Source organism: Uranotaenia lowii, chromosome 2 (assembly GCF_029784155.1).
Source record: "Uranotaenia lowii strain MFRU-FL chromosome 2, ASM2978415v1, whole genome shotgun sequence".
NCBI classification, from domain to species: domain Eukaryota; kingdom Metazoa; phylum Arthropoda; class Insecta; order Diptera; family Culicidae; genus Uranotaenia; species Uranotaenia lowii.
This window is the reverse complement of record NC_073692.1, coordinates 145567952-145581491: the sequence shown is the minus strand read 5'-3', so window position 1 is coordinate 145581491 and position 13540 is coordinate 145567952. Positions and strand designations below refer to the sequence as shown.

The 13540-nt window shown below is 36.3% G+C and overlaps 1 protein-coding gene across 1 annotated transcript in view; it reads left to right on the top strand.

Annotated features, from left to right (window-relative positions):
* Positions 1–3049: 3049 nt before the first annotated feature.
* LOC129745338 (histone acetyltransferase KAT7) overlaps positions 3050–13540 on the top strand; it is a 289966-nt gene continuing 279475 nt past the window's right edge. The window contains exons 1-3 of the mRNA XM_055738353.1: positions 3050–3351; positions 3408–3582; positions 3644–4495. Coding sequence (XP_055594328.1) covers positions 3334–3351; positions 3408–3582; positions 3644–4495 — 1045 coding nt within the window. The 5' untranslated portion in view covers positions 3050–3333. The remainder of the gene's footprint in view (positions 3352–3407; positions 3583–3643; positions 4496–13540) is intronic.

Below are 13540 nucleotides of genomic sequence, written 5' to 3'. Positions count from 1 at the left end.
TGTCATTTTTGTCATTTTTGTCATTTTTGTCATTTTTGTCATTTTTGTCATTTTTGTCATTTTTGTCATTTTTGTCATTTTTGTAATTTTTGTATGTAATTTTTGTAATTTTTGTAATTTTTGTAATTTTTGTAATTTTTGTAGCTTTTGTAATTTTTGTAATTTTTGTAATTTTTGTAATTTTTGTAATTTTTGTAATTTTTGTAATTTTTGTAATTTTTGTAATTTTTGTAATTTTTGTCCTTTTTGTAATTTTTGTAATTTTTGTAATTTTTGTAATTTTTGTAATTTTTGTAATTTTTTGTAATTTTTGTAATTTTTGTAATTTTTGTAATTTTTGTAATCTTTGTAATTTTTGTAATTTTGGTTATTTTTGTAATTTTGGTAATTTTTGTCATTTTTGTTATTTTTGTAATTTTTGTAATTTTTGTAATTTTTGTAATTTTTGTAATTTTTGTAATTTTTAATTTTTGTAATTTTTGTAATTTTTGTAATTTTTGTAATTTTTGTAATTTTTGTAATTTTTGTAATTTTTGTAATTTTTGTAATTTTTGTAATTTTTGTAATTTTTGTAATTTTTGTAATTTTTGTAATTTTTGTAATTTTTGTAATTTTTGTAATTTTTGTAATTTTTGTAATTTTTGTAATTTTTGTAATTTTTGTAATTTTTGTAATTTTTGTAATTTTTGTAATTTTTGTAATTTTTGTAATTTTTGTAATTTTTGTCATTTTTGTAATTTTTGTATTTTTTGTCATTTTTGTCATTTTTGTCATTTTTGTCATTTTTGTCATTTTTGTCATTTTTGTCATTTTTGTCATTTTTGTCATTTTTGTCATTTTTGTCATTTTTGTCATTTTTGTTATTTTTGTCATTTTTGTCATTTTTGTCATTTTTGTCATTTTTGTCATTTTTGTCATTTTTGTCATTTTTGTCATTTTTGTCATTTTTGTCATTTTTGTCATTTTTGTCATTTTTGTCATTTATGTCATTTTTGTCATTCTTGTCATTTTTGTCATTTTTGTTATTTTTGTTATTTTTGTCATTTTTGTCATTTTTGTCATCTTTGTCATTTTTGTTTTTTTTGTCATTTTTGTCATTTTTGTCATTTTTGTCATTTTTGTCATTTTTGTCATTTTTGTCATTTTTGTCATTTTTGTCATTTTTGTCATTTTTGTCATTTGTGTCATTTTTGTCATTTTTGTCATTTTTGTCATTTTTGTCATTTTTGTCATTTTTGTCACTTTTGTAATTTTTCTATGTTTTGTTAGTATTGTCAATTTGGATATTTCCGTTGTTTTTGTCATATTTTCTTTAGTAAACAATTTGTTGTAATTTATTATTGAAACTATATTGTAACCCAATTTTTTCCATACATTTATTGAAGGTCTTGCAGTACGTACAAATTTCAAACTTTTGATTTACCCAAATGAATTTTTTTTTTTTCCTCGGATAGGGAAAGCCCAGTGGAGTTAAGCTTCTTCCAAGCCTCTTCTCCAACAGGCACAAAACCCTATCAAAACAGTTTAACAATTCATTTCAATACAATTTTTTTTTACAAAATGTAAAACCATTCCAGTGAGCAAATTATCGCTCTTTGAAGGAATGATTGGGACTACTCATAGGCTATTTCACAATTTTAAAGTATAGAGTTGTGTTATATTCATTAGTTTGCAGCGTTGTGGTGGTGGCGGTGGAGGGTGATGAGGTGTTTTGATGATTGGCGGTGGCGGCTGGATGGAGTGGCTTGTGGGCGGCGGTGGTCTGGGTGGAGGGGCGAGAATAAAAAGAATAAAAATTTTTTTAGCTGTGTGGCACAAAGATACTAGCGGAGGAAACGGTGGATGTTTTGCTTGCAGATCGACAACAGTTGTGATTTGAAACGGGAGGACGTTGGGCATTGCTTTAATGTGTCTGGTAGATTGTTGTATAGTTTACTTGCGAAGTAACTGGGTTTCTTCTTTCCAAATTCTGTTCTAACCCTGAGCAGACGAAGGTGATTTGCATTTCTGGACGAGCGGTGAGACGTCATTCTTTCGAAGTGCATGTTGTGATGGGAATCCCTGCTTGTAATTTTCTTAAGTTTAAAAGAGGTTGTTAAACGTTAGTTTTTGATGAAACATATCTATTTTCGCTTTGCTGTATTGTTAATAATATTTATAATAATATTATTTAATGTTAGGAAATTAATAGCGAAACTACACTCAGAAATAAATAAAATATCAAACAATTAAGTTTTAGGTATTTTCACGTTTCTCCCTCTTTACGCACAAGGATATTTCTCATGGTGTAATTACTGGGATATTTCTCTCTGAGAAATATTTCTGCGATTAAAATTTATGCATTGAGAAATGGGAGGATTGTTATGGAAGCGACATCTGGTGGTCAGAAAAAAAAGTTTGAGCCGGGACGTAAAGCAAACGCTTAAAGCAGAAATAATCAGAAAAAGCAAACGAAAATCGTTTGATTTTTGTATTAGTTCTATGGTCAATGTGCATTATTGACCATAGCATACAAACCAAATGCACTTTCCTTTTAATAATAAATTGCTGCTACTGATTCCATCCTTTTTGAAGATTATTCACATATTCGAAAAGAATGGAATCTGCATGCAGTCAAGTTGAGCGGCATTTTGCAACTGAAGAATCATAGCACGTGCTCATACCCGTTTAGTTGGGACTCAAACGCACAAATCACAAAGCGTTTGTTTGAACAAAATAATATCTCGGTTATTAAATTTTATGCATTGGATCATTATACGCCAAGAAATTATTCGGGTGCATAAATTTAAATAATTGAAATAGTTATTTTTTAATATTTCTGGATATTAATGTCAGTCAAATGTCAGAGTAATTAAAACAAAATATTTTTAATATTTTTTAAATTTCTGAGTGTATGAATCAATTTTTTTTTACATCAAAGCGAGAAAGAATATTTCTCTTGGTGTAAACTGCATAAAAAGAACGCAGCCATAGCCGTTTTCAGCAACGGGATGGTTTGTTTACGAATTTCGATATCGCTGTCAAAAATGCACCAAAATATTGACGTCGCTTTGTTCGCGGACGCGTAAAATTTTTCTGATTATTCCGTTTTTCGTCGATTAATTCCGGTAAATCGGGTGAATACGCTACTATTTCGGGTACCATTTGTGCAAGTGGTAATTTTAAAGTGTTTGTCCGTGTTTCTGAAGTTTTCCGGTCGTGATTCGCGTCCCGGGTTCGTCGGATTTGTTTCGTTGTCGAAAGTGTTTCGCGTTTGTTCGTTTTAAAGCGTCTGTATCGATTGATTCGCTGTTTGAAATTTTCTAAACATAATTCCAATAAGTCGAATTTAAAATGCCTCCACGTAAAAAGGTAAGTGATTCTTGCTTTTGTTTGCACTAGTACTGATGTTTGGTTTTCATTTTCAGTCTACTAGCAGCACAGAGTCGAGTAGCGGTAGCTCGTCGGATTCCAGCTCCAGTGATAGTAGCTCCAGCGGAAGTGATTCTGGAAGTTCCAGTAGCGAGAGTGATTCCTCCAGTTCCCAGGATGCTACCACAACGACGACACCACGTACCAGCAACAATAGTTCGACGGCCAATAGTGAGATATTTATTTAAATAAATCGATGTTCAGGTCGTTCAGATTCAATTTTATATTTTAGCTCCAAAAACTACTGAAAAGGTGGTTCGTCGTCGCAGCTCGGAAACGGTTGCTTCTATGAAAGCTGCCTTGGTAGCTGGCGCTGCTGGTTCTGCTGCCAAAGACACAAATCCGGCTGATAAGTCAGGACCGGTAAAATCGGCTGGTGCCGGTCAGAAACAACAGAAAACATCCAAAAGTTCTATCTCATCCAGCGAAGATGATTCAGCTTCGGAAAGCAAACCGGTGGTACAGAAAAAAGTTCAACAAGCAGAAGCAGCCAAGAAAAAGGCACAGGAAAAAGCTCAACAAGCAGCCAACCCACCCCCAGTAACCGGAGGCAAAGTTCCGCCCTCGGTTATAAAACAACAACAGCAGGCAGCCCAACAGCAGCATCAAAGCCAACCGAAAGCTCCGATTACAAAAGCTGCCGCCAAGGCTAGTGTCGTGGTCAATGAATCTCCCAAAATGAACCCACCAATCCCGAAAAAGGGCGGAGGAACGGGAACTGCAGCTGGACCTAGCAACACATCTACTCCGAATCAAAGTTCCAGCCAAACTGCATCAAGCCGCAGTGCTGCTCAAGCCAAGAAGAAAAGCATTTTCTCCCCGGTGAATTCGTCGGAATCGGATGATGAAAAACCTTTGGACAAATCCGGTCCAAAATCGGCAACCGGAGCAAGTTCTTCTGCTGCTGCAACCACATCATCAACAACAACTACAGCTGCTGCAGCTAAAAATCGTCGTACGTCCAGCTCCGGATCCGCAGCCGGGAATTTAAGTAGTTCCCTAAAGGATCAGTCTGGATCGGCGGGATCCTCGGGAGGGAACGGATCGAAGGTTCAAACGCAACAGCAGCAGCAACAACAAAGAGGTGAGTCAGTTATCTTCATTAAGTTCACGCGTTTTCATTGATTTTTCTGGCTAATTTAAGTTGAACTAGAAAATTTTCTGCTTATAACGTTAAAATGGGATCAAGCTTGTCAATATATAAAAATAAACTATTTTTACTGGGTAGTGTGGAAATTAAAAAAAAACCATCTTTTTGAAATTATTTATTTTTTCTGACATTAATTGATAGAACACGGAAAATGTTGTTGTTATTGTTAAAGTAAATTGATTCAATGTTTGATATGACTTAACAATGAAGACGGTACAAGTAGAGCATACTTCGGCCTTCAATATACTCTAGACTAGGATTACCAAATCCTGCAACGCCAAAAAGAGTACACTGAGGTTTTTTTACGCGGTTTTTTTACACGATATTTTTTACGCGACTTTTATTACGCGTATTTTCGAATTAACGCGGTTTTTCAGAGAAAATATTCTAAGACTTTTTCAAAGGAAAACACTTAGAATCTTTTTGTAGTTGGGAAAATCTTAGCTCTGAGACTAAGAACGTGATCCATGAGATCTGAGACTTGAGACCTGAGACCTGAGACATGAGACCTGAGATTTGAGACCTGAAATATGAGACTCGAGATCTGAGACACGAGACATGAGACATGAGACCTGAGACTTGAGACCTGAGATATGAGACATGAGACCTGAGACATGAGACATGAGACATGAGACCTGAGACCTGAGACCTGAGACATGGAACATGAGACCTGAGACATGAGACTTGAGACATGAGACATGAGACATGAGACATGAGCCATGAGACATGAGACCTGAGACATGAGACATGAGACATGAGCCATGAGACATGAGACCTGAGACATGAGACATGAGACATGAGACCTGAGACATGAGACATGAGACATGAAACGTGAGACCGGAGACATGAGACATGAGGCATGAGACATGAGACATGAGACGTGGGACATGAGACATGAGACCTGAGACCTGAGACATGAGACGTGAGACCGGAGACATGAGACCTGAGACATGAGACATGAGACATGAGACCTGAGACATGAGACATGAGACATGAGACATGAAACATGAGCCGATCTGAATTCCACACTGTCAAATAAGCCTCACTATATTCTACTACATATTCTATTAATCTAATTGATTTTGTTTTTTATCTTAAAAATAAACTATCATTGTACGCAAATTTTTAAATAATCATGGTTCTTACGCGTTTTTTTAGTAACGTGCTTTTTTGCGCGAAGTTTTTAATTAAAATGGATTTTTTACGTGGATTTTCGAATTTCGGAGTATTTTTTACGTGGATTTTCGAATTAACGCGGTTTTTTTTACGCGGATTTTCGAATTAACGCGGTTTTTTACGCGGATTTTCGAATTAACGTGGTTTTTTTACGCGGTTTTTTTAAGTGGGACGAAATACCGCGTAAAAGAAAACCTCAGTGTACATTGAAAAAAATTTCAAAATTGTAAAGACAAACGCAATTTATTTACATACCATGATGTTTGAGGTTATTCAAATACTGCCAATTTGTTGCAAGATATGGGACTTACACGACAAATGTTCTGAATTTTAAGTTGGATTAATCAAAATTTTAGATTTTATTCTGAGAAAGCACACCAAAGTAGATAAAAAACTGCAATTTGAAAGAAATTTTGTCATAGAGACGTATTTTCTCAATACCCTTAAACATTATTGCTGTTTCGTGCGCTTTTTAAATATTTGTGCACTATGCTTTTCAGGGCCGTAGGAAGAACCGAATCATGGGGGGGGTTTTGGTGACTGATTTTTACCTATGATGTTTTGCCCAACATCATACGAAAAAATACATTTATATTTGTTACTATTTATATGATTATTCATTTTTAAGTTTTCGTTAATAGTTTTTGTATTAATATTATGTATACTTAGCCTAAAGGGTTTTTTTTATTAAACCTCTAGAAACAAAATATGGAATTTCCTTTCATCGAAAGTACAAATTTAAGAATTTGTTAAAGAGTCTGGTAGGTCGAAGCATAAAATAAGTTCTTTTTAAGCTTGCCTTCAATTTATTAAAAAACGTATTCTATGCTCAAATCATACAAGCTCAATCTTCCAAACTCTTTTGCAAATTCCATGAATTTAACCTTTGAAGATAATAAATAAAAAATTTCAAAGAAAAAAACAGTAAGTGATAACAAATTTTTGGATCAAATTTACTCGAACCAAACTTGAACTAAATTTATGATTTCAGTTTGAAATTCAGCTTTGAAAAACTTCAATATCAATCATGTTAATCAATACACCGAGAAAATATACAATTTTGTGCAAATTTTTTAGGTGAAGATCAGATACTTGTTTTTTAACAGGAAATATTTTTCATAAAGAATCAATTCCATAATGAAAATTCTGTGAGTATTTTTTTTTTAATATAATTTGGGATATTTTGCATAAAACAAAACATAGAAAATTAACTCAAATACTTTATATCTGCGATTTTCAGCTGAGTTGTGTGTACAAACTTCTTCTGATTAAAAAAAAAACTAAATCTGAAAATTGACAAGCAAGTTTTCATGTTCATGATCTCTTGAATTCCTTTACAATTTTATGTTGATTGGAAAACTCGTTCACTCATTCCTGAATTTTATATCTTAAGACTGAACCTGAATTCAAAAATTGAACCTTTTTCCAAATTTCTATACCATTTCTGAAATGTACAAAAAATACAATTTCCGATTCTGAATTCCAGATCAGAATTTTATGAGCTAAGTTCCAGAATCATCATTCATGAATTTTTTATTTAAATTCTGTATCGCTGGTTTAATCTTAATTAATTTTTTCAATTATTCATTTTTAATCTGTATTGTGAATCAGAATTTAAATGTGAATTTCAAATGATGAATCTGAATCTGAGTTTTCAATTTTGGATCGCCACTTAGAAGCATTTAATGTTTGAATTTAGTTTTAGAATAAAGTTTGAGAACTTCGAAATAAAATGTAAACCAAAATTCTTCTTTTTTTCATATTCAGAAAACTATTATCAAAATATTGAAATTGCAAATGATTTTCGAAAAACATGATTCAAATTTGATATGAAAAGCAAAACCGAATCAGAATTTCGAAGCAGCTTTTCATTCCTTATTTCTTATGATATTTACTCGATACTGAAAATCAAGAATCCTAAACTTGATACAGAATCAGAAATACGAAAATATGAAGAAATACAATTTTGGTTACGGGAATATAGAATCAGACCCTCCAAAATGGGTTTAATTTAAAATATAATATTCATTCCTGAATATTTAATTTTACCCGGTGATAAGGTTGCCAAGGTCCGACAAATAATATAAATATGCCCGTACAAATTTGGGAAAAATCCGGTCTGACCCGGTTGCCCGGATTTAATTGGAAAAGCCGGGTTTGTTCTCATTCTCATTTTTAAATCAAACTTTAAAAAAACAAATTGACTTGTAAATTATTTTTTCATTCATCCGCCCAAAATTTTTGGAGCAAGTTTCAAATAAAAAAATTTCAAGAAAGGTTTTTTCAAGTTTTTTTTTATGATTTTTTATGAGGTGGATTTTGGTAGAAAATTTTAAAATCAAAAACCCGGATTTTGAATGTTTTTTTCATAAAAAAGCCCGGATTCGTCCTGCCCTGAAAAATTCTGACAATTTAAGTCTATGAACAAAGGAGAAAATTTTGAAAAACTGTAGCAAAATTTTGAATTTTGGATGGGGTTTTGAGGTTTTGGCATTAGTTTTTAGTCTAGATTTTTATCGTTTTTGAACCCTCATGGGGGGGGTTTAACCCCCAAAACCCCCCCCGTTCCTACGGCCATGATGCTTTTTAGCAAGTTTTTGTTATGCATATTGTCTATTGTCCGGGGGTTCATTGCATACTCAAAGGCGCTAATTTTGAACAAAAAATTTTGATTGAAATCGTGAATATACTCATAATATACTCATTGCTATCCGCCCTTTGAAATATTCAACTAAAGACGCAAAACTGAAGTGTTGTGCAACGAATGCATAAAAAAATGAATCTCTTGTATTCATAAGAAGGCAATCTACATGTATCCGAAGAAATAAGTTAATGTATATAACAAAATTTTAGTTTATTCCTTTCACCAAAAAAAGAGTACATTTCGTAAAATTTCACTAAAAGAAGAGTACGCTAATTTCTCGATCGAAAAAGAGTACATGCTTATACGAATTCCGCTGGGAAGGTTATCAAAGATACTATCCATTTTCACAAGAAATAACTTTTTTTCCGGGATTTTCCCTTAGGATTGCACAAGAAATAACGCCACACCAGTCAGAGCCATAAGGAACACCAGTCTCTTCATCGAAAGCTCTTAATTTATGTTTACCAATCATTACTCGGTAGGATCGTGAACTTAAATTTTTTTTCGATGAAGTAGAGCATGTGTCCACCTACACCCCAATTTACAAGTTGTCTTAATACTGATGGCGTCCATGCTCGATTGTAGGCTTTTGCTATGTCTAAGGCTGCCATCTCAACATGAAGGTCATCCCTTCTTGCCTCGTTTAATGCATCGCTGAGTGTTCCAAGATAGGTATTGGTTCCACAGCCTGGTCTAAATGCGTGTTGTCGGGGATCTAGTAAACCGTAATTATAAAGGTGTTGTGTAAGTCTACGGTTGACCATTCTTTCCATCAGTTTGAAGGCGCAGCATGTGAGGGAGATGGATCGGTTGTCTTCAGAGCTCCACCCGGTTTTATCGGGTTATTTACTAGGCTTTCCGACCATTCTTGTGGAAACTAGCGTTTGGTCCAGATACTATTGAAAATAATTAGTAGTTTTATTTGGCCGCTTGTTAGATTCTTCAAGAGTGGGTAGCCAACCTCAACTGGTCCTGCAGATTTTCCTTAAGCAACAGCGAAGGCAGTTGTCAATTCTCGTAATTGAAATGGCTGACTTAAATGTAGATTAGGGCTGCTGTTCGATATCTTGAAATTAGATATCGAGTTGATGTTGCAGAATTTCTTCTAATGAATTCGTCAGCATAACCATCCAGTGCCGAAAGGGAGTAGAAATATTGGCCTAGCATGTCGGCTATGGTTGCTGTATCCGTTACTGTGCCATTCGGTGTAGTAAAGGCAATGATCTTCGCTTCCCTGAGAGGGCGTTTACTCGTCGCCAGAGTTCTGCCGAAGTATTGTTGTTGTTTACTCCGTCTATGAATTTCTGTCAACTGTTCGTCTTAGCGTCGCATATTGCTTGCCTGCTAGCTGTTATTTCTTTGTCGGGATGGCAATCGGGGAACCGCTTGACTGCCCGCAATGCATTCGCTTTAACAGCGGCCTTGACTTCTGGGCACCACCATCGTGTTACTTTTCGGCCCGGTTTTGAACTAGTTATGGGGATGGCTGGGATTGCTGTGTCATAAATACCTTCTGTGAATTTTTGTATAGTTAAAGAATCTGGATCCTTTTTGAAACGATTCATCAATTCGGTTATCTTATGCTGGTATAATTCCCAGTTCGCCTGATCATAGAGCCATCAAGGTCGCCAAGTAAGCGCGTTAGGTTTATCATTACAGCGGATGATAGTGGGATAATGGTCGCTACCCATTGGGTCATGGTGAGTGAACCATAGGAGTCGACGAAGCAAATTTCGACTGGTAAAACTAAGATCGATCGCAGTTTCCGTTTGGCCACGAATAAAAGTAGGAGATCCGTTGTCCAGTATTATGAGCCCTACTTTATCCGCAGTCTCTAGTACGTCAATTCCACGGCGATTTCGATTCGGACTGCTCCATGCTTGATTGTGTCCATTACAGTCGCCCAGGAGTAAAATCGGGCCGATGATCTGCTGAAGAACGTTGGTAAGTTTGTTCCGCAGGTTCGGAATTTTCTGGTTAGGCAAGTAGATCGAAACAATTGTCACCAAAAGGGGTAAGAAACTTCAACTGCAACTATATGTAGATCTGTGTCTAGATCAACTACCGTGAACAGGAACGGGCGGCATACACCAATTGCCACCGAATGATAAATATTTGGTTGAGTGTTGACAGTCCATTGATATTGACCGCCAAGCGATTTGTCCATTTTTGCCCTGTCAACTCTGTGAACTTCTTGGAACGCTAGAACCTTTGTAGTGTATTCCTGAATCATCAGTTCGATGTAACCGAGGTTGTTGTAGAATCCGTAGAGGTTCCACTGGATAGCTAACGTAGAACTCGTAGAGTGATTTTTACTTATGATAAGTTGCTGTTTCGGTATTGAAGCATTAAGTGTTCTACTTGTAATAGTATTTTTTCAGCTTCCGGTAGAACTGAGACATGTAGTGCTTGATGAGTCATTAGCGTCCTGTATTGATTGGGTGGTGAAACCCGATAGAGCAGTCTGTATGGACCCCGCTACTGGCAAAGATGAAAGATGCGCAAGTGATATGGACGAAGAGCCAGCAATAGGTTGCTTAGTATAAAAAAAAGTTTCGTATTCCATTGGTCGTACTATTCAGCACATGTTCTAGTATTTTGTGGCATGGCTTTACGTGTTGCTAGCCTGGTGGATCGTCTGAAACGTATGCCTGGTCGCTGGTGGTCAGGAATAACGATTCCCTTGGTGTCCTGCGAGGAATACGGGGGTAAAACCCGCTTGTCCGTCTCGCAATTCCTATTAAACTCAGCTTCCGTGGTGTCCTGCTAGGAATACGGGGGTTTGGTCCGCTTGTCCGTCTCGCTCGATGTTCTGCGGCTTCGGAGGTGGTCGGCCAATTCCGATCCGCCATAGACTTCGGCACTGGCAGGGCCCAGGGGCTCCGTACAAGTTCTAGCATTTTGAGGTATGGCTTTGCGTGTTGCTAGCCTGACAGATCATCTGAAATGGATCCCTGGTCCCTGGTTGCCTTGTATTATCACTCCCTTGTTGTCCTGCGAGGGATACGGGGGTAAAACCCGCTTGTCCGTCTTCTTCTTTCCCTCGGAGTCCTGCGAAGAATACGGGGGTGGGATCCGCTTGTACGTCTCGCTTAATGATATCGGGTGTCGGAGGTGGTCTGTCAGTTCCGATCCTCCAAAGACCTCCGCACTGACAGGGCCCCGGCTACCCGAGGTAGTATTTAGGTTTTTTAACAGTTGGTTTTTAGATTTGGATCTGCAGTTGTCCTCTCTGTTAAGTCGCTTTGAACTATCTACATTAGTATTTGTTGAAGCCATTAGTGTATGTTCAGTAGTCTTGTCGGGTATTTTTGATCAGAGAGGACTCGCTTGTAACTAGAAGTGGCGTTCATGGCAACTCTTCCAGTTCCAGAAGACCGAAACGATTCGATTCATCTGAAGAAATGTTCATTTCCGGAGTTTTTTGAGGAAAGCTCCTCCTTGAGTTCTTCTGGTGTATATTCCATGGATTCTGGGCAGTAAACCACACATCTACATTGGCTGCGGGTAGGGTTGTCAATAATTCTGATTGGAGTTTTACCAGCCAACTTATTCATCTTTTTAAGTTGCTCGATCTGCTTTCTATTTCGCAGTTTGATCACGTAAGAAGTTCCCTTGTTTTGTGGGTATGCTTCTTTGATTTTAGTGCCAAGATATGCCTAGACTGCCTTTCTGATTTCAAATGGCCGCTTCGGTAAGACTGTGTCCACCGCCTCTAATTGTTGGACATGCATGTGTCCATAAAGCCCGTAGAGATCGCACCATTCTGGAACACTTCGTCCAGCAAATACTTCATTTATTCTGCTGTTCAATCCAGGATCTCCTGGATCACCGTAAGAACAGGGGTCGTAACCCCCCGACATTATGCCGGGAGGTATACGTGGATCTTCTTTTTAATTTCTAGATTTCACAAAAAAAAACACTCGCTGCACAAAAGGTTGAGAACTACTGTGTTGAATTACGCACGTGATTCGGCTTGTTTTGATCTTCTCAACTGTCACTTGCTAGTGATAACTCTTGTTCATTCATGCGCCCTATGGTGATTACTTGTGATCACGTCAGCATGATCATCAGAATTGTAATATTTTAAAGTAGGCTTTTTAGTGAAAATACATTTCTTGGATTATACATCAAACTGTAAAGACGTGCTTTATTGTTAGTAGAAATTCCGGAAATACCACATCTGGCGACGAGTGAAAAGAAGAATAATTTTAGTTTCCAAGGATTATAAGAATTCATTTTATTACATGTAAGTCATTTTTGTTCTTTATTAGTCTTTTAATCAATCTTATAAAACAATCGCACTGTTTTAGAGATTGTATAAAAATCATTCCAGTGACTAAAAAAATTTTAAATTTTTTTTTTGGCTTCGAGCTTGAAAAACGGTTGGCTTCGAGCTTGAAATACCGTTGGCTTCGGCCGGAAAAATGATTGGCTTCGAGCTTGAAAAAAAAACGGTTGGCTTCGAGCTTGAAATACCGTTGGCTTCGAGCCAGAAGAATGATTGGCTTCGAGCTTGAATACTGAAAATTTTTCAAATTTTCGTTGCTCAATTTTTTTTTCACTACAATAAATTTTAAATACGTTACCATGACATCACCTGTTACTAATAGTATTATAATTTTAGCCTTCAAATGGAAGCTTGGAATATCTGTCCTTTTAAATTCAATCATCTACATACAACACAAATTCGGACAGAATGGCATAAATGGCGACGTAATTTCGAAGTGATTTTGGCAGCTGCAGGAGAGAAAAATGCAACCAGGTTGAGAAATATTTTACTAGCCAAAGGAGGTGTTGAACTCCAGGATGTGTTTTATTCACTTGATGGTGCAAATGTTGCTGAGAATAAAGCGCATAATGTAGACCCTTTTAAGGTAACTGTTGATAAGTTTTTTTTTAATTCCATATACTATGTATGTATGTTGGTAATCCACCATGGGTGCACGGATTCACCGCAGTTTCTGCCAAAGTATGGGTTCACATACATTCCTTAGATAATTAGGTTCGACAAATCTCCAATGCAGCGCGCCACCATACTCGGACCCCATGGCTTCGTATGAACTGTTATGTGGTGAATGTATTGCGTGTGTTGATGTAGGTATATTTTGGAAGAACGAATCAATCAGGTGGGCTAGTTTACTTACAGGTATTCCGGC